General features: G+C 34.4%; 1 protein-coding gene across 4 annotated transcripts in view; it reads right to left on the reverse strand.

Moving 5' to 3' along the window:
* retn (retained) overlaps nt 1-23,939 on the reverse strand; it is a 348,336-nt gene that overhangs the window by 20,156 nt on the left and 304,241 nt on the right. For all 4 annotated transcript variants that reach the window (XM_088227703.1, XM_088227701.1, XM_088227702.1 and 1 more), the window contains one exon: nt 1,740-1,923. In XM_088227703.1, the coding sequence (XP_088083829.1) occupies nt 1,740-1,923 (184 nt within the window). The remainder of the gene's footprint in view (nt 1-1,739; nt 1,924-23,939) is intronic.

A 23,939-nucleotide genomic window follows, 5' to 3' on the forward strand; every position in this document is an offset into this window, starting at 1 on the left:
ATAAATTCGAATAGCGAAGCCGAGGAAATCAAATCAAACATGGCTGACATAATTCCATCAAAAGTTGGACTCGATTTTTCTTTTCTTATTACTTCCTTTGTGTCTGTCGGCAATAAATTATAATTTTAATGTATTCCTAGGGCCTCGATCGCCTCGTAAACTGATCCGTGCCTGTCCAGCTCGACGCCGAGCCGGATAACGAAGTTCCGAGTAGAACCTATTAATAAATTAATACTATAATAATACAAATTTTAAATGTATAATTCCGAGTAATAAAGAGAGCCAAAGTTGTAAAAGGGCTTTCGAATATTAATAACGGCCGTAAAGTATGGGCTAAAGCGGAACAAAACGAAAAAAAGGGTCAAGTGTAAAAAATGAGCTATATGTTAAACACGGAATGCTGAACAATGAGTTTTGTTTAATTTCGAAATAAGGATTGAAAAGCGGTTAAGGTTTAACCAAAACCGATAAATATACGGGTTTTATTTAAGGAATTCGTAACATTGAGTAATCATTTCGCATACATAAATGGATTGCGAGGAATGAAAGAAGAATGATACAAAATATGCACTCAAATCCACAAATTTGACGATTCTAATCTAAAATCTCTGTTGTATTTTTTTTGATTATGGCCCCCATTTTGTCAACAAACATTTGGATAAAAACAAAATATTGTAATGAAACCAACTGATCTCAAAAATAGGTTTAAAAAAAGAAATATTGTTTTCAGGCGTTGTGAAATAATTGTAAAAAATGTAGTAAAAATACATAGTAAAAAAGCATATTTAAAAACCCAGTAAAATACGTAGTAAAAACAAAATAAATAGTAAGAAACAGTGTAAAAGACATAGTTAAATAAACATATAAATATATATATATATGTATAGCAAAAAAAACGTAGTGAAAAAAAAACATAGTAAAAAACAAGGTGAAAGATGTGGTAAAAAAACTATAATATACATAGTAAAAAAACATACTTTAAAAAAAAAAAAAGTATAAACAGAGTAGAAAGTTAGAAAGTAGAAAGAAAAGAAAAAAAAAAGAAAAAACGTAGTAAAATACAAGGTGAAAGATGTGATAAAAAAAACTTTAACATTGTAAAATATAGTAAAAAAAATTTTTTTTTTTAAGTATAAACAGGTAGAAAGTTGTGAGGATCTTCAAAAATTCAAACAATAAAGATTAAATATAAAATTATGAGGACATTTTCTTACAGTCGTTGAAAATCGTCGGAGACACAATCACGGGACCACAACTTGTCTCAATAAACTCCCACCAATAATTTTCACTAACAAAATTATTTTTTTTAAATACATTTTAATTTTTAAACATTAATGTTATTTTGATAAAAATGACACAGGATAATGTGTGGTATAACTATCGGGTGCATAACTGTCGAAAGTTATGCAGAATACAGGCAGCAGCAAGCATTGAAAGAAAGATGTGTAGCAATGATTTGGAAATGGGGGTGAATATATGGCAAAAGAACAGAACAACCAAAAAAAAATGCTATGCGAATGTGGATGGATGTAAAAGATGAAGAAGACAACATGGAAATCTCAATACTAAAATTGCAATAGATATGTGGAAAGTTGGAATAGTCGAAGAAGATTGAGTACAGAGGTAGCAAAAGTGCAAGGATAGAGGGTTCTATCATCTTCAGCCTCTGTTACGAAGAAACGGCACAACACGCGGCTTGTCCGTATATCGGTATTTTTTGTAAAAAAATGTGTCCTTACTGTGTTCGCAGTGTGAAGGCAGCAGACGTGATGCTGGAGGGTAGATGAAGACCCTTGATGATCTCCTGCCACAACTTCTTGTTGATGACGTCGACCAGCCCACCGCGAGCAATCACCAGGTTATACAACTCGAACAGGTCCAGCACCGATTTGGCCATGATGGGGAGTCTGTTGATCGGAGTACCTGAAAGAAGAAGAAAAAAGTATTGTAGCGACCACCAAATTAAAAGGATGTTAAATAAAGTTGATTTAGCGGTGTTCATTTCATGACAATGGAATTAATCTTTTGACGACTTGTACGAAGGGCGCCGCGTCGGTAGACTTAATGATAATAATCTAAAAATGGTAATGGATTTTTATAAATCGATTATACAGGTTAATAAACATGTCTTTCTACTGTTTGTGTAATTCCAATTTGGTCATAAGAAAAAATCATAATATCAAAAAGAAGCCCTTCATACAATTTGTCCAACTCGCAAAGGGGGCAATTAAAGCAGTAGAGTTAAATTCAATTAAAGTCGCCGTTTACAAAATTTAAAATAAATGATAGATGTTAATAAATATTTGTATATAACCATTTAACCGGCTTAACCATGTCTGCCGGTTTCGAGACGTACCCGTCTTTTCGTCAGTTCGACGTTCTTTCAATATAGCCCATTATACGACATTCCATTGTAATGGTCACCATTTACCTATTAAATTCACGCCCCTCCCTTCATCCCCTTTTTTAACTATTTCTCCCACAACATAAAATATTTTCATAACCTAATCAGTGCGTGTAAGGGTTGCTTGTTAAAATGCATGTCGTGTTGGTTTTATGTTTTTGTGCCACAACTATGGTGAAGGTGTATAGTGGGTTTGGCATATTGGTTTAATTGGTGTCCTGACAAAGAGATGGGTACGTCTTGAAAATACAAATATTTAATGATATTTAGTTTCATTTTCACGGGCGTTCAGACTGAAATTGAGTTTTACCGGGTTTGTGTTGTGAGTCGTTCACACTCATTGGCGACTTTCCGGATCGCATTGCAGTGCCTATCATCAGAAATTATGTGTAGCAGTGGTAGGAGACATCTTTAAATAGTACCAACTCAACTTTACCGCGATTCATAGAATTAAAAAAATGTCAATGCCAATAAGCATTTCAAAAAAAGTTATACATCGGAGTGGATATTTTGAATACTCGACAAGTACACAAAATGGCGGCATCGTCAAGCGCACGCGTGCACCGACATCGCTCCCCCATACGCGCCGAGGTCGTCAGCGGCCGCCCGGAATAAGTTTATAGCGAAATCCTTCATTTTATTACATTTCCCGCTATGTGATCCGCCATAAAAATCCCAATAAGAGGTTCAAGAACCAATAACACACCAGCGTACATTGTACGCGTGCGCTTTACGCGGCCAGTACGTATTACTAAGTAACCATTCAGTAGGTACGGTGAAGAGGTGACTACCGACAGTCTACCTTATTTACTTCTTACTAAATTTTATCAGCACTATGCAAAAATATCATTGCAGTTGGTGATCCCAAATTCTTCCATTCTTAACCCAAGAAAGTCGACAGCGTTGTTAACGCAGCAATATTTTTAAAAGGGGCTACAAAGGAATCTAAATATATTAGTATCTATGTACTTAATTAAATCGAAATAGGTGACACTTTCAAATGACATTATTTATGAAATTTTAACAAAAGCAGTACGGAGAGTATTAAGGTGTGCGATTACTTAGAACAACCAATGAAAAAACATAAACCATGTCCGTAAACCGTATCTTTTTTATGTTATTATATCATTGTCGACCGTTTGTTTCTGTAAAATAAATAAATAAATAAATAAATAATGGCTAGTCAACTATATTCTTTTCTCAAATAAGTCCTCCGTTTCTGAAGTATCTGACAAATATGTACGTGTCAACCAAACATTTAAAAATATATTAACTGGTTCTTTTTGCATCCAGTTGTGTTCGCTTTTTTCCGATGCTAACATCTAATACATTGTACTTAGCTGGTGTGCTGTAAAGTACAATATGTGTATGTATTTTTTTAAATAATATAGAATAAAAATCGAAAAAAGATAAGGCTAGCAATGAGCAGAAAAACAATGTTTTAAAACTAATTTAACTGGGGTTTCGAATTGCACAACGAATTACGAGAGGAAACGAAGGAAACAAAAAGATTATAAAATTATGCATTCTTAATAAATGTTGATGTACAACATTTATTTTATGATACAAAGTAAAAAAAAAAAAGATCTTTATGAACAAACTTAACGAAACATGATTTTTTTTAAAATAACAACTTGAAATTTCTCTTCCCGGGAACACAATATCAACCTATACATTGTCTGCGTGACGTTGTACAAAGCAATATATGTATGTATTTGTAAGTTTGAGTCCAAATATGACGTCATCTCCAGGTTGAGTTTCAATCACTCGGGCCATAGCTCATTGGTAACTGGCGACAAAACACTTTGTTGCCGTTACAGGTTCGTGGTATGGCCTTTCCGTGCCGGAGGGACATTTTCCCCGATTCGATTCATCGACGCTTTATTATTTTATTCGCGGACTTCACAACAGAACAGGTTCGAACTTGGAAAAGTATTAATTTTTTAAAAAATATTAACTCTATTCATTAATGTTTTTATGATATACCTACCCAAATAATTCAATTTTGGAGGCGTTTTCTTTTAGTCGTACAAAACCGTGTTAAAAAATAGGAAACAAGTTGTTGTAGACCGGGATCCGAACCTGATCTGATCTAATCTGAAGTCCGTGGCGTTCATTACTCACGACCCAAAATCCATTCCAAAATGTATTTATTTATGCTTTATTATCGGAAATCAATCGTAACAGTCCATCATTGGTTGATTCATGAGAACATGCGACGTAGTTCAAGGTAGTTCATGTTAATTTATTTTTTTAAATATATTTTCGAGAAACCTCGCCGTACAATTAAATTCCTTATTTTTTACTGCATGTAAGAATACTGAACTACACTGAACTCATTGAAGTACCAATGCAGTAACCTGTGCACCACTACTTACAGTTAGAAAAATATTATGATTCAAATAAACAGTAAGCTGGAAGAGACACAGCGGAGATGGTACGGCCACATAATATGGAGACCACCTGACCATACAGTAAATAAGGCAATGTCTATGGATCTTCCCGAAGACCAAAAAACTCCTGGATAACTTCATGTTCCAAAATCCTGCGAGAAACGGCCTAGATACGCCTGAGAACGAGAAGAGCCGACCCCAACAGCCTACCCAGCCAATGAGTTGGGACAGCGCTAGGAAGAAGAAAAGAGGCCTTTACCCAGTTCCTTACATTTTTCCACCTATTCTCTCACAAAATGGACAAACGTTTTACTGTTAGTTAGATTGGCCGATAAGCTTGTCATACCTCAGATTCCGGGATCGATTCCCGGCAAAGTCGTTGTAAAATATAATATTAATTTCACACGTAAAACCAAATTCTACATTTCGCCGGAACATATTTTTGGAGGTTTTTTTTTTTTTTTACGCCTCCACTCGTTTGCGAGTGATTTTGGGTTTTTGGAGGTTAGGGCAATAGTTTTTTTAATAATATTAAATACGGCCCCGCGTTGTAAACGTTTACAAATACAAAGTGCATTACCGACAATACGACAAGTAGAGTTTATGTATGTATGTTAGTTGAGTTAGTGCGGGATTTACGATCTAACAAAATACACTTAAACAACCGATAGTCGATTGTGATCAATACGTTACGTCCACACGCACACATACACCCTCACACAATCACAAATACATTACACATACATACTATGTTTAAATTTATTTCAGTAGAGAGGGAAAACATTTTGGAGAAGGTAATATGGAAGTCTAGGCATTTACAGGGTTTGTGACCTGTCATTGGCTGGTTTAAGTGGCCACTTTACACACTGTGTAACATTCACTATTCTGCCCATGTTTGAACATCCACATTTCCTCAACTCTTCCATCTGTTGACTTTTGTGAAGTAAAAGAGCTGAAACCTTTATCACGCGGGTGAGATTCATCCGGCTGAACCAAATTACTAGGCAACGCTTGAAAACAATTTTCCAATTTTTATACTTCTTCTTTTACCAGGTAGTTAATTCAACAATGTTTGAGTATGTCCAAATGCTTGCAGACTGGCTGGATTTCCTCCCTAGGGTGAACCTGTCGGTAGGCTGTTCAACTGATTCTCCCCACAGGCATCAACAACGGTAAATTTGTCCTGCATTCCGGAAAAAAAATAGTCTGTGTTGCCTAACTCTTAAAATAGTTGCTCGGTACATATAATTTTATGCGCTCCAAAATGTTGGGATTGTAAATTAACGTGTTCAGAAGTTTAAAGGCCATCATAAGGAAGGAAATTCTCCTTCTAGCCCGCAAACTTGTGTAAGCATACCTAAAAGGAACAATGATGGGTACTGCAATGCGTAGTATCGATACTATCTCATGTAGAGGTAACGAAGAATCTTCTTATGTCTGTGTTCTCTCAACCATTAGTGAGTAAGTGGCTTCTTCAGGCCACCACACCACTCTCCAGAATGCTACGCACGAAAGTTGTTTCCAAAAGTTTGATGGTATTCAATTCTGCGAAGTGTTTAGAATTGTGAATCACAAATTCCAACATCTTGAAAGCTCAGATTGGCAATGTGACTATGAAACATTAATGAGATATCAAAGGTCACTCCCGGGTCCTTGCAGTCAACGCAGTGCGCTATGCACCACTGGGTGCGGATAGGGAAATAATAAAGACGTTTTTCTTTATCGAGACTTTGTATAAATGTATATTTCTGTACATTGGAATAATGTATTCCAGTATAAATAAAATTGAATCGGCCGTGTTTAATGGTTTATTCGCCAATCAAGTGAATACATTAAATATCACATTTAATTTGCTAAGCTTTGAGACAATTATTATTTCAACAAAAACTCTGACGTCAGCCATTAATATAAATCCAGCAATAAAATAGCGTCTACACATTTCAAATTTAATCTAACAATGGTTTATATGACACAAAATTAATAAAAATAATTTTGAACAAATATTTGAAAGTCACTAAATTCAAAATGATACCAAAAAAACATTATTCAGTAAAAATATTTAAATATAGATAGTATAGATGGGCATTTTCGGTTATTTAAAAAAAGTAACAGTAAGAGTAACCGTTTCACAAATTAAACTTTTTCTAAATAGCAGTTTAGAGCAGCGTGAACAAAAAAATCCGGTAAAAGCAACATTAGGAACAGTTAACCAAAAAATAATTAAACCCTTATTTAAGAAATCATTTCACATTTTTATTTTATTTTTGAGGATGGCCGAATGCTGTCAAAATGCGATCTTTAAGGCGAATAGGTGGTAAAACTATGTACGATAGATGCACAAATGTTGAGATCCGTACATTATGCGAGGCTGAGATAACCACTATCAACAAAATCAAGAAAGGAGCTCTGCGTTGGTTTGGACATGTAGAACGAATGGACAGCGAAAGAACGGCTAAAAATATTTACGATGCGAATGCGAATGTTGATGGATGCAGAAATAGAGGAAGACCAAGAAAGACATGGCATGACCAAATCCAACAAATACTTAAAGATGGACAAGTCAAAAGTCGAAATAATCGGCGCGCGTGCAAAAGAAAATGTATTAATGCAGAGGAAGCGAGATCTGTATGCAAAGATAGAGTTATGTGACGTTCTATCCTCTCTGCCTACCCTAACGGGGAAGCGGTGTGGTGGTTTGTTTGTTTGTTTGAGTAAGTCAAATAGCGATGCAGGGAATCTAAAAATATTAACAGTAAAATTATAATTATTATTACATATTGTTGTATTTATATATTTAAAAATATTTAATTTTTAGACAGCGTTATTTCGAAACAGATTAAAAAGAAGTTTTATGTATTTGAAAAATTACTACTTATAAAATAATGCGCTTATTTTATTTATATAATTGACGGACTTATGCAGTCCATTCTAACGATGGTAAATACAATTTCTTATAATAAATACAGGCACTAATAAAATAAAATACAACTAAATAAAATTAAAACCAGGACAAAAAATATATAAATTACTACTTCAAGACAAGATCCGATCAATCTTAGTGATTTTTAAATCTATAAAGTCACCAAAAAGGTCCAGATCTTGTCTCGAGTTTACAATGCGACACAATCGGGACATTGGGTGCATGCGAGCCATAGTTTGTGCTGTGTTGATCAAGGAACAGCACATTATTATTTCGCAACCGGCGGATTGGAACATTGAATGCCACTTGTTCCAGTAACGATGGTACATCAATTAAGCCATTCAGTAGATTGAACATAAATATGGAGTCAATGTTATTTTTACGTTTTTGTAGACTTGAGAAAACGTTAAAATACCCTAATTTAGCATAGAACCCTGTTATATTAAAGCAGTGATATATATTTTTCGTCCACATAATTACACAACAATGAATCAGTTCCGAATGCGCTGTGAATAATGTTTTATACGACTCACAATATTAAAACTTGTATAAATCACGTTGAAAAAACAAAAGTTGACACGGACTAATGTCAGCATTGTATAATTTTAGTATTTAGATCTAATTTTGCTAGCGTATGTTAGATTCTGCAGGTGAATATATGATTTTTATTTAACATTGTGCTCATTATTTTAGGCGTAATTTAAATTGGTGGGCTTATTGCCATGAAGACAGTAAATTGAAATATTGCAATGAGAAGGTTGACCGTAAAATAAGAAAAACAGAAATAACAATTTACTTTGAACAATAATATTATAAAATTTACTGGAACCTTATTGAAAAGGTAATATGGTAGCTTAGAATTAAATACCCTTCTCAAAAACGTTCTCTCTCTGTTGCAAATATCGCTTAAATAATTATTTGCAAAAACCTAAGATATCTCCATTAAATTGAGTATTTAAAGAACTCTGTGAAGCAAAAGTTGATATTACATACTATTTTAAAGAACCTCAATACTACAAGTTATCAAAGAAGGAGAAATCACTACTAGTCATGTTCCGAAATATCAAAATAATTGTAATTTACATAGATGCAATACAATAGGGAAAAAATGAAATAAAGGTCTGAAATCCCGTCCAGTAAAAAAAAAAAAATTTTTACTTATTATTAGTAGCATGAAAAATATTTCAAAATTCCCGCAAAAACTCATTCCATTAGCCACGCCCCTAATACGTCACGATTCATGTTGATTTGTTTGAACCATTCAAACTGGTTTAGACAATTGTCACTAATCTTGACGTCACAACTAACAAGTCTAAACATGCCGCGTTTTTCTAGCAACGCATTTTTATTAAATTTCTTTTTTACATTTATGTATGAAAACGTTTCCCCACAATATCTATATTGATTTCGAGAAAACAATTAATTATTCTAAATCCATTTCACATATTTGTATCGGTATTTGTAGTAGGTGATATTTCCCTATTGCTGCACAAAAACATTATTCTTTTACAGGCAAAAATATTTTTAACGCTCACAAGAGGTTTTTTCTTTTTTGGTGTTGTATTTCGTTTCGTTTTTTTCTTCTGCACTTTTCGCATTTATGTATCATTTGTATAAAAAAAAATGTATCGGTTTATAAAACAGTTTCAATAAATGAAAAAAACTGAATTATTTAAAAGAAAACTGACAAAGCATATTAATTCAAATATCAGTTATTTTTTTCTTTTAAATAATATAAAACGAATTAAAGTTAAATTAAAACCAGGTAAAGAATAAAAAACCTGAAATTAAAAAAAAGCAAAACGAACTCCCTCTAATCACAAGCAGTCTGAGCCCTTATTCTGTCCTAATTTTGATTCGTAAGTTTGTTCGTTTCTCATATATCCATTATGCATCCACTCTTACGCAATAAACAATATTAGCTCTCTTTCCCGCTACATACAATACGAATGAAATTAAAAAACGAAGTAGTAACATAGTAAAATGTGAATTTCTCATTTTGTATTTCACGTTTTTTTTACACAAAAAAAAATTGTGAAAAATAACACAATATTTCTAATCTCGTATTTTGGAATGACGTGTTTTTATTATTTCTATAATATTTATCAGCTGCTCTCTAAGGGGAAAATTAAATTAATACGTAGAAATGAAAATTGATATCTCTGAATTCGTTACGCGTTTTAATTTTTGACACTGTGAAACTTGAACAGCGGAAGGGGAGTTAGCGAAGTCTTCACATAAATATATAATTTATTGTTCAAGTGTAAACTTTCAAAGCTAATCCATAAGTCATAGCCAGCAACATGGTTAGACAGAGGAGATATTAATAGAGCGTGTACATAAAGCTCCATGACTTATTACAATGAAAAAATTAAAAGACAGATGTGAAATAATATATAAACCATCATCATCATTCTCTTTCCGCACCTAATGGTGCACAGGGCACTGCATCGGTACACCAATCGCAGCGTATCGTCATTTTTGTTACATGAAGGTAAGATGATCACTCTTAAGCTCAGGTGCCAGTCGAGGTAGTATAAAATATTACAGTAACACCTTTTAAAATTAATATTTCATATCAACCATGTAGCGAATCGAACCCGAGATCTCTAACACAACACGAGCCCGAGAAAAATAAAAATCAAATAGATTAAACCTGTTGATGGATTATTAAAATAAATATTTTTTTATTATTATCGGTATGTTTTCTACAATAGTTTATATTTATTTTTAATTTTTTCTTATTATTATTATTTATTTTAATTGTTTAAGCATCTTTTAATGGATAAAAACAAATGTAAAAAAAGAAGGTCGTGCCTAGAGAAGAGTTTCCTAGCTAATCGGGATCTGAAACAAAGAACCTCTCTACATTTTAAAATTGTGAAATAAATAAACAAATAAAGACTATCATAATGCACGGATCTCGACATTTGGTTTTTAAATGTTGAGCGAATGGAGGTGAAAGATCGGATAAAAATATATATGGTGCAAATGTTGATGAAAACCGAGAGAGGCATAACATGACCAAATTTAAAAAATGCTTGACGATGACATGAATAATCGGCTTGCGTGCATGAGAATATGTAAGATAGAGGAAGCGAGTTCTGTATGCAAAGACGGCATGATGGCATTCTACCCTCTCTGCCTACAAATATTTACTATGATTTGAAACGGCGTGATAGTTTGTTTTTGTTTTGTTGAATGAAGACTATTAAACACGAATTCACTTACATTTTTTTTACGAACACTAAGTTGAAAAAATGCTTAAATTAAAAATATTTATCAATACGTTCATTGACTAAGAGCAGAAGTGTACTAACTAATCTACCATCAAAAGCACCACAATAATTTAATAAAATGAACTTTAAATTTTAAATGTAAAATCGATTATGACCCTCCAAAAGCAGCAGATAGCAGTAAAGATAGTAAGTACTGTACTTTTTTATTTTGTATCATCAAAAATAACTGTCGAAGTTCTCATACGAAATTTTGATTTTCGAATGGAGAATAATCAATAGATAATTTTCCCGAAAACCGATTACATATAAAATATAAAGTTATTTATATGGTTTACCTCAAACTGATATTTTTGACTAGCTGATATTTTAACCAACAGAGAAACTCTTTGAGAACGTTCTCAATTCCAAACAATTGCTCAATCATATCCAGGACTTACATACAAATATCGATAATAATAAAAATAAAAGTGGGTAAAATTAAATTATATTGGAAATAAGTGCAATAAAATAATGATTATTGAATATGTTAACAGAACACCTTAAATTACCTTTGAAAAAAGAATAACGCAAAATCTTTTCAACAATGTTACTACCCAAAATGTTCAATATATTATATTTATATAGTTAGGTAGACTAGACATAATCCAGAGAAATCTATTACATGTTAATATGATTAAATGTATGTAATAGATAAAGAAATTGTAATATTCGTAAATAAACCATTATTATTATTGTTGTGGAAGATTTTGAACAAAAATTTTTTTTTAATAAAAGCTCATATTCTAAACCAGACATTAAAAAGACCTTAGGATTTACTTTCAATACGAACCCCCAAATTACAAAAAGTTAACTGCCATTTGTAATAAACAGAGCTTGTCGACAATTGCCTATCTTGGAGTGGGGTATGTCCCAGTTAGCTGGGCAAAGTCTATAAAAAAATGTATAAATAAATTAATTCTGACAAAGAAGGCGTCTTTTGCGGGGTTAACACATTTTTGCAATATTGCTATCACGTAAGCCACATATTGATCTTCATTCGCAACAATACGCTAAGCATATTAACGCAGTGTTACCGTCGGTTTTAGACCAGTTGCGTGATTGAGCTATTACAAAGAATTTCTAAGTTTAAACTCATAAAACTATTTTTAAAAGTAAGAATATCATTAATATTTAAAGCATTCAAAGCGTCAAACATTTTACTCAATTAGTTTGTTTGTTGGTTTGCATGTTGATTTAATTGGTGTCCCGACGAAGAGACGGGTACGTCTCGAAATCATTAGACATAGAAAAGTCGGTAAGTGGTTTTATACAAATATTTAAAACATATAGTAAGAATATCACTTGAATCATGATTCTGACACTAACACATTTTTTTCGATTATGTGGCTTGACACATTTTTGCATAAAACCTTCCATATATGAGCCCATTTCAGGTGATGTGAACTAAATGAAATTTTGGAAGTGACTCATTGCTTATTTTACATTTCTATAATCAGCATAATACAAAAACCTTTTTTTCCTGGTACGAAACATCCATGCATAGATTTAAAATATACCAGAAGGCGCGTAGAACCAAATTTTGTATAAATCGTACTGTGTCCAAAAGTCCCCCGCTCTACCCGACATCCCGCCTGCGCGCATGCGTGAAGTGGCCCGTTAATGTTGCCAGACAGTAAACAATATACACAAACATAAGATAGTTTTGTGTGTTATGTTATATTTTACAAAAAAAATTTACTGACCGGACTATAAAAAAAAACAGGTACTTTTACTAGGAAAACGTAAAAAAATCATTAAATGAGCATTTATTAACTAAGTAAATTAATACCGTTTAATATAATACTAAGGCTTACTTACTAATATGTAGAAAGCCGGGTAAAAAATTCGACTACCCTGGCAATACTTACAAAACGTCCACGTAATTTTATTTAACAATCTGACAGATGGCAAAACAATCGAATTCTTAAATAATGTTACTTTTGAATTCGCTTCTTACACGTGAAATGTGATCCTACCGTGTTCCCTTTAAATCCCAGCAGTACTTTGACACTTGCAAACGACACAACATGGCATAATTGAATTTAAATCGGCAGTTGCGTACTAATCAACGTCTACAGAGTACCTAATGGCCAAAACGTAAAACTACTCATTTGTGAGTAGTTAAGTCAGATTCAGTTTGATGCGCGTATGCGGTTTCTGGACTATTCAAATTCTATGCATCCATATTAATTAAAAATATGAAAAAAGTTTTGTAAAAAAAATACGCAAAAAGCTCCGGGTCAATTGGTTTACTCCACCTGCAATGGGCTCATATGAACTTGCATGTAACTTTATAACAAACATGTTATAATATAATGTTAAATACTTGCATTGAAACAGCTAAAACTCACAAGAAATGAAAACGTGCAAACGTTGTGCACAAAGAAATCTTTCAGAACAGCGTGAAACTATTATGTTCGTGTGGTGTGGTGATGTGGTGGTGTGGAGGTGTGGAGGTGAGGTGGTGTATGTTAACTGTTGTCATCACAGTGGATTGTTTGTATTGCAACAGTTCTATTGACCGCTGCGCGTTGCAATCGATTCTTATTGTTACACACTTGCATTGGACAAAATGAACGGTACTACACTGAATTCCGAAGAAAACATTTAAGAGTTTCTATTTGTAAGTAGTCCGCACGTTTCCCCAGTAAAGATTGATTATATTGTAAGGGAAACTTAGACGGAAACAATCATATTTATTACACCCATGAACATGTAAAACTGAAATCTGTTCAACGAAATGCGGAATACAAGTCATTGTTGAACTCGTGACACTATTAAAGATTGTTTTATGTAAAATTTCCGCTAATATCTACGTTTCAAAAATGTAATATACCTCCTCATAACCATGAGATATTATTTATCATTATTCGGTTGTTTTTGTCAATGTGTTTCAAGCATTGCACTGGTGTCCGGCTGCCTTTAGCCCACACCGAACCGGTGCACAAACTTTACCCTATAATAGGAAACCCCCGTTAACGACCATTGAATGGCTCCTCAGAGACTGGGATCGAGAAGGAGTTTCCTCAAAGTCACAACTGATTAGGAGACCTCTGTAGAAAAACGCAAAGAGGATCTATGGAGAGAGGAACTCGGCGATAGGCTCTGGATAATGCCATCAGAAAGCATAAACACCGCCCACAGTTTGGAATTCTCAACAGGCTGAGGGTAGGGGCGACTAGGTGGAAATATAATCTGGAGAGAGATGACACGAGCTGCGATTTTTTTATATTTTTTTATATGGGAGTTGCTTTATTATTTACCTTGCTTATAATATACAAGGTTTATATTTCAAAAGTGGATTTTTCTGCAATTAAATTTCTTTAAATTTATCTAAATTGTTGGGATCAGGAGGGATATACTAATATGGGCCAATCAGGAACTTCTCAGCATTTGCTTATGTGGAGAGGAAACCACTCAAAACTCTTCAGGAGAAGCCGGCCTGTTGGCAGTAGTCAACAGGCCTTCCGTTCCACTAGAGGAGTGTTCGGCATTTTCTTCCCTACTTTGGTTTATTTTACCAATAGCCTGCACTATATTGATCATGTATAATACTACCTCTCGTGTGAGTTCTTTATTACCTATCACCGATGGGATGTCGCATAGATGACGAGCTGCGATTGTGTAGAGGTGCAGGATGACCCTCATCCGCTGAGGTGTCCACAAATACGGCTGACTTGTGAAGACGATGATTTGTGGAAGGCTACTGACAAGGCGATATCTGTCGCTGCACAATGGAGCGGCAAAGTCTGAAGTCCAGATCCGAAAAGTAAGTAATCATAGCTCTGTATCAATATTGTTTCCAGCGTTATATCATCGCACGCGTTGACGTAAACATCGGTATCAGAGCAATAAAGTAATGAAGACGTTGGAATGGGTCCCAGTAGCGGATTAGAATCTCCAGGGCCGAATTAATACGAGGAGGGTTTGATCGCCATCGCTAGAGATAATTAACGTCCCGGCCAGCTAATGTTCGGATGTGTATTTCAACACCAGTTCGGCCATTCCTCATCCTCCACTTAAACAATTTCACGATGAAATAGTGCGATGATTTAAATAGATAAGGCGAAAACGAATAAATACAGCGGGACGTCAAACATCAGCAACTGACAGATCACATATAAATATATTGGAAATGTTCCAAGAATCACCGCGCCCCGCGCGCCCGCAGATAATGCACCGACATTTTAATTATCCATTTGGTATAAACAGCATTACGGGTCTGATGCGGAACTGTCCGACATGATGTCTCAATGATGCATCACACACGGAATTGTACTCTTAATGAAGTTTTAATGTAACTCAGAAGTCAAAATATTGAATTTCAGAGGTGCAAAATGCCGTATTTACCACGACACTTCGTGATAAACGGATGCACAAAATACTCTAGAATGCTTTTTCGCTGTAATTATCTCTGCATGTGAATTTCCACTGATAATTATATCTACAAAATACTATGGAAACAGTTTTATGTATTTACATTCATTATTTCTTGAAAAATCAATGTATAAATGATCATGTTCCTACAACGGATCGTGATCAGATCTGGTATTTGCATTCGAATTCAAAGTTCTTTACACCTAGAGACACAAATATATAATGCAATCGGTCATCCCATCGTTCTCATTTCTTTTAAAATGAAGTAATTCCGTCTCGTGACGTCCAAACACCTTGAATATTTGGACGTTAAAATATAAGCGCACGAATGTATAAATAATCACGTGTGCTTAATTACCGTGTTGAAGAAACACGTCTAATTCCCCACGAATCGTAGGACGCGGTGGCCATCTCTGAATATAATCGGAATCCGAGAGATAGACCAACTTAAAATTATAAAAAATCCAAACACAAAGCCGAAGACATCCGACAGGTCGCGATTCGAATTCTCCTACTGGATACGAAGGAGAGAGCTCGAGATCTAGGGGCCACGACGACAGACGAGAGACACTAATTGTCGATTTAATAAGGTAGGAGATCGTCTGAAGAGTATCTAAACGACACGGAACATCAGAAAAAAAGGGATCATTTATCGGGAAGTTAGGATTAGATAGGAACATCAAAGCAGTCAGGAGAAGGGCGTGAGAAAATGTATTTAATACCCCTTAAATGTTTGGGTTTGAAGTATCAATTCACACAAAACTCTTAACCGAGAGAAACTAAAATAATAACAAAAGCAATCAAGTAAATAATGGACCAACACCTATTCTACAAATAAATAAGAAATACTTATGTCAATTAATTTTAAAAAAACAATATTTTGATAATACATTTGTTGTAGACAAATCTTATTTTTTATTCGGAATTGTCTAAATTGGTTTATCCGTAAATTCAATATACTAAAGGTATTGCTTAGCAAACCCGATTCTAAGTCTCAGTTTAAGAAATCTGGTTTGCAATAATCATGAGACATCACGGATTTTCATGATCACGAGAAAATTAATTGGTTAGCAAAATTTCAAAAGTATTTCAACGACATGCATGAAAATTAAATCACTCGGGTACAAAACAAACGTTTGATTAACGTGAAGAAAAATTAAAACTTGACTTCAAATTGGAAATGTGGTTTGAGTTATTACGAAGCATACGTCATGATAGTTCAAACACTAGCCAAAAGATAGACGGGTACTGATTCATCAGCAGCCCAGAAATATTCAGCCAATGAGAGCGAATAAAAATCACGATAATTAACAAAAATAGGGGAGTTAAAAATGACATTTTGGATTTAAAAATAAATGAAATTGAGTTATTTCTCCTGTACTCTTACTTTGGGGCTGAATTATTGAGCCAAATACTATGAATAGGGTCATCAGTTACCTAATGGGGAAGGCGGGGGCGGGGACGTCTGAGGGAGGTGCCAATTTTTTATATGATTTAATTCTTGAGAATTTTTCCCGTCAGATGTCAGGTGATGTCACGGCAACAATCATTCTGCCTGTCCAGATTGATTCGAAAAATGAACTGTAGGTGTCGGACGCGTTCTTTATTTCGGGAATCAAAGCAGAATCCGTTGTAAATGATCTCATTAAGACTCGATTCCGCTTTGTACACAACTAGTTCAGTTTAAAAACAAACACGAGAGCGTATTTTTGTTCGTTGACAAATTATTGTATTAGGATATTCAATTTATTTTGTTGTTTTAGAATATCATTTAATAAGAGTTGTTTTGACTGTCAGAAACATAATATATTTACCTAAATATACAATTTCAATTAATCCAAAATTGTCAAACAACAAATTGTTAATTGTAAAAAAAATATTTTGGCTTGAAAGCACTGTAAATTGGGGTACGATAAGATAAATAAACTGACGTACGCAAAATGACAGTAACCACTTCGGATTTAAAAAATATTTAGCTTGTCATTAATTGAAAAATACGTTGTGTGTAAATCAAAAAAGAAAAATTAAATAAATCTAAATATTTCATTATTTTAGTCTTGGGAACACGTAAGGTTTAGATTTAAACAGAAAATCCCATTTTGTTTTAACAGCTCTATTACGGAGCGCGGTTTATTTAGATGCGTATCGGAAATTCCTACCTAATCCATTCAGTGAGGTTTTATTTGTAGATAATGTCTGTCCGTGTTAAACCGCTAACTATAAACCCCGAACACACCGCGGCACATTTGTCAACTTGGCGCATTCCAGACGTGCCAAGCCGGGATGTGTTGGGAGACTTTTCATAAAGATGTGATGAAGCACCGCGGGCCACGGGATGTTTTATGACTGATACTATCACTTTCAATTATATATTTCGTGTAACACGTTTCAATATAGCTCATTTATAGCTGCATGGCGTTTAAACATCCCGTACTTAGAGGGAACCGCGATTTACAATAAAGCTTTACAACAAAAACGAGAAAACCTCCTACAGATTTTCATGGACCTTTCAGTAAACGAAAACCATAATTATTTTTAAAAATTCGATGCGAAGCTGTGAGCCATAATTTATTTCGTATTTTTAAATTATATACTATATATATTTGAATAATTTACATAGCGCTATTTTTGTGAAAATTACCTCAAGGGCGCTGTATAATAAATAAATATCCCAGCACGTCTTGCAGCCACAGAGCGCATGGACATTAAGTAATCTAGCCCCTATTTGCATTTTTTATTTTAATTTTATGTGATATTTTGAAAAGCTAACTGAAGAACAAATTTATTCAAATGGAAGTTAGATTACAACAAGTCTTGCGGCTACTGAGCGCATAGACGGTTGGAAATCTAGACCCCATTTACTATATTTAGGTATTTGATAGTTGATAACATTTACCTATTGAAGCAGCTTTTATTATTGTGGATAATGTATATAGCGCTTTTTTTGTAAAAATAACCTCAAGGGCGCTTTACAATATCCAAACACGTCTTGCAGCTACATAGCGCATTGACACTTAGGATTCAAGTTCCTCGTTTAAAATTATGATTTAATTCAATAACAGATAGAAGCTAGATTACATCATGTCTTGCTGCTACAGAGCGCATGGAAATTTTGCTTACTGGGTTGTTCCTATGCGTTATTTAAACGATTTACACAGTTAAAAATGGAAAATAAAATCTGTTTAATGTATTTATTAGTTAGTTAGTTAGAACAAACGAGGGGAGGTACAAAAACTGCTCCAGATAAAAGTACGACTAAACGATCAAAAGCGTATTAATAAATCGTGTTGAGTGTCTGTTTACGATCGCATTATTGAAGCGATAAACACGTAAAGACACATAGTGTAGCGAGAACATTTAGAAAGAGCTTTTTTTGACGGCGTAACAAAGTAGTGAGTAAATCGTAAAAGCTCTCCCGTATACGAAGTTTGAAAAATAATAAAAATCAGCCAGTCTGACGGCAGGGCTCAAACGGAGATGTTTATGACATAAATGTCACCGCGACGGCGTTCATTCATGCGGTTTGCTAGGTATTGAAGGGACGGACGCCGCGACGCTTACATTTTGCGTCGAGACGCCGAAATCTACGAGGATGAATGATTGACGTTATTTTGACAGACCGAATGACGAATCTTGTTGATCAAAGGTGTCTTTTATTTAACGTCGTAAGGTATTGAGGAGGAAAATTCTGTCTTGGAACCGGAAGCGTTTAAATATATTTATTATACCCACCTTCGTCTTATTTTCTAGCAAGAATGCAACAACCCAAAAAAGTGACACATGCTTACGAAACAAACATTATATCACCAGTTTTCTTTGATACTTTTAGATCACATTATGAAGGTGAAACATATTACATATATCATCGCCAAATAGTTTAAATCAACCGCTCAACTGAGCGGCTAGGCTGTTTATTCAATGCCGGGATTCAAATGAATGCTTAGGCCATTCGCTGAATGAATTAAGATAGCTCATCGTTCAACGTGCCGGCTGGTCGAAAGCTAGCCCTTTGGAAACGGCCGAACCAAAAGTCAAGATAGGTTGGATTAAGTTGAACCATTAAAAAAAACAGTTTTATTGCTCATTAAGTAAAGTTAAGGATTAATTATTAAGTTAAGTTAAGGATTAAGTAAAGTAAAATGTTTTTTTAGTCTACACAATATTTTAATTATTTGACACTTTATATACATATACAATAAATATACATATAAGGGCGGGCATATTGCCTTAAGGCAATTTCTTCCTACCTACCCAAACCGTTCAGTTTGAGAAAATTATAAATACATGGACATATTGAATCTTACAATTTTATACAAATATTAAAAGTAAAGATTAACAAAAATAAATATATATATATATATATATAAATAACACTATACTATGAAGAGAGGAGAGGGGATGGGAAGGAAAGAAGATGTATAAAGGAACAATTTAAATATTTAGATAGTGACATTTCAATCTTAACTTAATGTAAATAAAAAAGGGGCGTCCCTAACATTAGTGGGTAGATTATTCCACAATCGAGCGGCTGCTACTGTGAAAGAGGAGGCAAAAAAATTAGAGCGATGACAGGGTATTAAAAGGGTTCTCTCGTTACTAGAACGAAGAGATAGTCCGTGTTGTGAAAGAGGTTGGATGAGCTCTCTCAGATAAACAGGCGAAGTGGGATTATTAAAAATATTGTGAAGAAGTGATAGAATGTGAATGTTTCTTCTATGCCTGATACTGAGCCAGTGTAGTTGGTTATGTGGTCAAATTTGCGAAGATTAAAGATATAACGAATACAAATATTCTGCAATTTAGAGTTAGCATCTGGATAACATACATCCGCGTAGTCAAGGAGTGGAAGAAGTAAGCTCTGGACTCTGGACTAATGTTTGCTTAACATTAATAATTACACTACACCTTTTAAGTAGGGTATGTAGTATGTAAAAACAAAAAACAATTTTTACAAAAACACAGAAAACAAAAAAACCATCACGCCGTTTCCTGTAAAGGTAGGCAGAGAGGATAGAACGTTACATCTTTCTATCTTTGCAAAAATACCTCGCTTCATCTACATTCATACGTATTCTCGTGCACGCGCGTCGATTATTCCGGCTTTTGACATGTCCAACCTTAAATATTTGTTGGATTTGGTCATGCCATGTCTTTCTCGGTCTTCCTCTATTTCTGCATCCATCAACATTCGCATCGTAAACATTTTTAGCCGTTCTTTCGCTGTTCAATCGCTCTACGTGTCCAAACTAACGCAGGGCTCCATTTTTACCGCGGGGAGGGATTGTGCTTATTGTTTCATTGACTATGTATCCATTTTGGTCTGTATTATTTATTTTTATAATGGGTATGTGAAATTCCCGCTCAATTCGTGAATGCCCTACACCGCTCTCTTACTTACTAGGAGTATAATACATGATAGTGATAGGAAATAATATTTGTTACGATAGTTAAAAGTAGATTGATATCAAGTCATATTTAAGAAAAAATTAAGATACAATAAACCAACAATTACATTTTTTTGAAGACCCGAATTGATTTTGATACATGGAAATCTATACTATACAGCATTGTTCTTTTTTTGAAAAATGTACTTTTTTTACACGGTGCTATGTATCAAATCCATATCCCAGTGTCAAAAGAGGTTTCAATGTATTCCAAATAAAGTATTGGAGAGTTGGATATTTGCGCGCGGTTGATAATGGCGCGCCCCCGTCTACCTCCCAAACTATGCAAGTTTGAACATGTTAGATTACAGTAATACAATTGGCTCGGAGTAGGATTCCAGTATACATTTGTTTTAGAAGCTTCCGGTGTCCTAAGCGTGTTGGACCAGTCGATCTCTATTTTGGTGTGTTTCTTTATAATTTTTGTTAGATTTAAATATTGGAGGTGTGTGGCATTTATATATTGTATCACTATATGTTTGATAGTAAACAGGGCTGAATTTATTCATGCTTACATTAAACAATACATTTGTTAAATTTATGCTATAATTATTTAAATATGTTTTTTCAAAACTAAAATGACCCAGTTGGCTAATAGCGTGTTTGAGCCGCGCGCGCTATTTCTAACTACCAAACCTCTAAAAACAATGCTTGAAACGAAAGATCAAAAAAGAAAAGGACGAAAACAGCAATAAACGATGTAAAGATAAAGTAAAACCAGGTTACAAGAGGAAATTACAGTTGGAATCCAGCGACGAAATGAGTGATGAAGAGGTATCCTTTCTATATGATGATGATTCTGATGATGACATAGTGAATGACGATTCCAATGAGTTATGCGCTTTTTGTAGGGAATTTGGACTAACCTTCGTTTTTTTAAAATTAAAGTCTCTATATTAAACTAAACCTATATGTGGATCAAGAAAGGCGCGGTAATATCAAACTAAAGGCGCGCTATTAACAAACCGGTTTGATAACGTTTTTGTTTTTTCATAGAATACTTATCAAACAACTGATTTTCCATTTTTTTCCTTTGTGTTATTAGAGTAAATAGACGTATGTACCTATAAATCGAAATTAAAATATCTGTTCAGTAATGGTTGCAAAATGCAATATACCTTAGGGGCTCGCCAAAATCCAACTCTCCCCTAACTACAAAGTAATAAAAAAATAAAATCATATATTTGTTTGCACTTTTTAATTGAATTTTCCTTTAGGAAAAATAAATGTAATAGCTTCCGATAGGTAAGGTTTCACTAGACGTGTTATAATAGTGGTGTTCCATTTCCACTTTTTAACACGTTACCATTTCTCGCTACCGGTCTGGGTCCCGAGCGCGATTAATTAACAAGTCGAGCATTCGTTTCGCTTCTCCCAGCCAGCCACGAGTTCTGGAGTATCTTGGAGATAATAAATCTGGTTTAACGACGCATGTCTGATCATCTTCTCTGCAGCTTCCTTCGTTTGGGGAAACGATTCCTGTGTGAAATACTGGCGGCGTACAAATCATATTAATACGAGTCTAGGAAAAATATTTTAGTGTCATCTCTTAGTGCCAGTAAGGAAAGAATAATCTTCGTATTACGTGAAAAATATATACGGGATTGATCAATCAGCGGCTCCTATCGTTTAGCAGTTCAGATGTTTGCTTTACGGGCGTGTTTCCGTGTAAGATCACAATAAAATGTCATTTACATAATACCTGATACCATCGAACGTAGTTATGCAGAAAGCAGGCAGTCCACATTTTAGAAAAAAATAAATATTGGAGTTATCGGATGCAGTAAGGTCGATTCAATGTTTTGCTAAAAACAGTCAGACCATTTTCATACAAAAAACTGTATTAACCACCTTCTGAAAATAGTGTCGATCGCAAAAGCGGCATTTCACAATTTTTAAAAAACACCCACAGCACTAAGAAAATCTGACGGTGCTTAAAAATCATTAAAATTGATCAAATACATAATAAGACTCATGTTTGTAGTATGAAAAAACCAATTAATTCATAGTTAATCATTTGTCCAAGTCAGTATAGAGTCAGTACTGTTGTGAAGATTTGATTATTCACTCGTTTTATAAAGGTGTTCTTATCTCAGTTTCACTTTTCTATGGCTGGCTGCTTTCTGCATAACTGCGTTCAATTCATCTACCTAATTGCGTTTCTGACAAATTTTGTTTTTTATTTGTAAATATTTTTGTTTCAGATGTGTACCGAATAATAGAAGACGGGTAGGTACCTCAATTTTACATTGCTTCTGTCATAAATAAAAACATATTCTTCTTCTTCTTCATTCCCTTTCCGCAACTAATGGTGCATTTGGCACTGCATTGGTACACCAATCGTAGCGCATCGTGTTTTTTTTTTAATGAAGGTAAGATGATCAGTCTTACGCTTCAGGTACCAGTCCAGGGACTATGAAAAATTCCCAAGCGAAAACACCTATTAAAATAAATATTTCATATCAATGATGTCGGGAATCAAACCCGACACCTCTTGCATGGTAGGAAAACGGTTAAACCACTAGACAACGAGGCCGAAAAACAATGAGTAATAAGTTTGTTATTTTTGTAATGTTTTTTTTTTTAATATGTCATTATCATCATCATTCCCTTTCCGCACCTAATGGTGCATAAGACACTGTATCGGTACACCAATTGCAGCGTATCTTAATCAATTTTGTAACATTAAGGTAAGATGATCCGTCTTACGCCTCAGGTACCAGTCCAGGGACTATGAAATATTATCACCCCTTCAAATAAATATTCAATATCAACCATGTCGGGAATCGGACCCGAGATCTCTTGCATGGTGGGCAAACGCACTGACTATTACACTATAAGGCCGACAAAATATGTACGATGCATAAATATCTAATAAGTCGGCCCGGTGGTGTAGTAGTCAGCGCATTGGTCTACCACGCAAGAGGTCTTGGGTTCGATTCTCGACATGGTTGACATGAAGTATTTATTTAAAAAAGGTGTTTTTACACTTGAATATTTTATAGTCCCTGGACTAGCACCTGAAACGTAAGATTGATCATCTTACCTTCATGTAACAAAAATTAGATACGCCGCGATTTGTATACCAATACAGTGCCTTTTACACCATTAGGTGCAGAAAGG

Source organism: Micrasema longulum, unplaced genomic scaffold, assembly GCF_059751315.1.
Source record: "Micrasema longulum isolate JH-2025_06_02 unplaced genomic scaffold, ASM5975131v1 h1tg000529l, whole genome shotgun sequence".
Classification (NCBI taxonomy): domain Eukaryota; kingdom Metazoa; phylum Arthropoda; class Insecta; order Trichoptera; family Brachycentridae; genus Micrasema; species Micrasema longulum.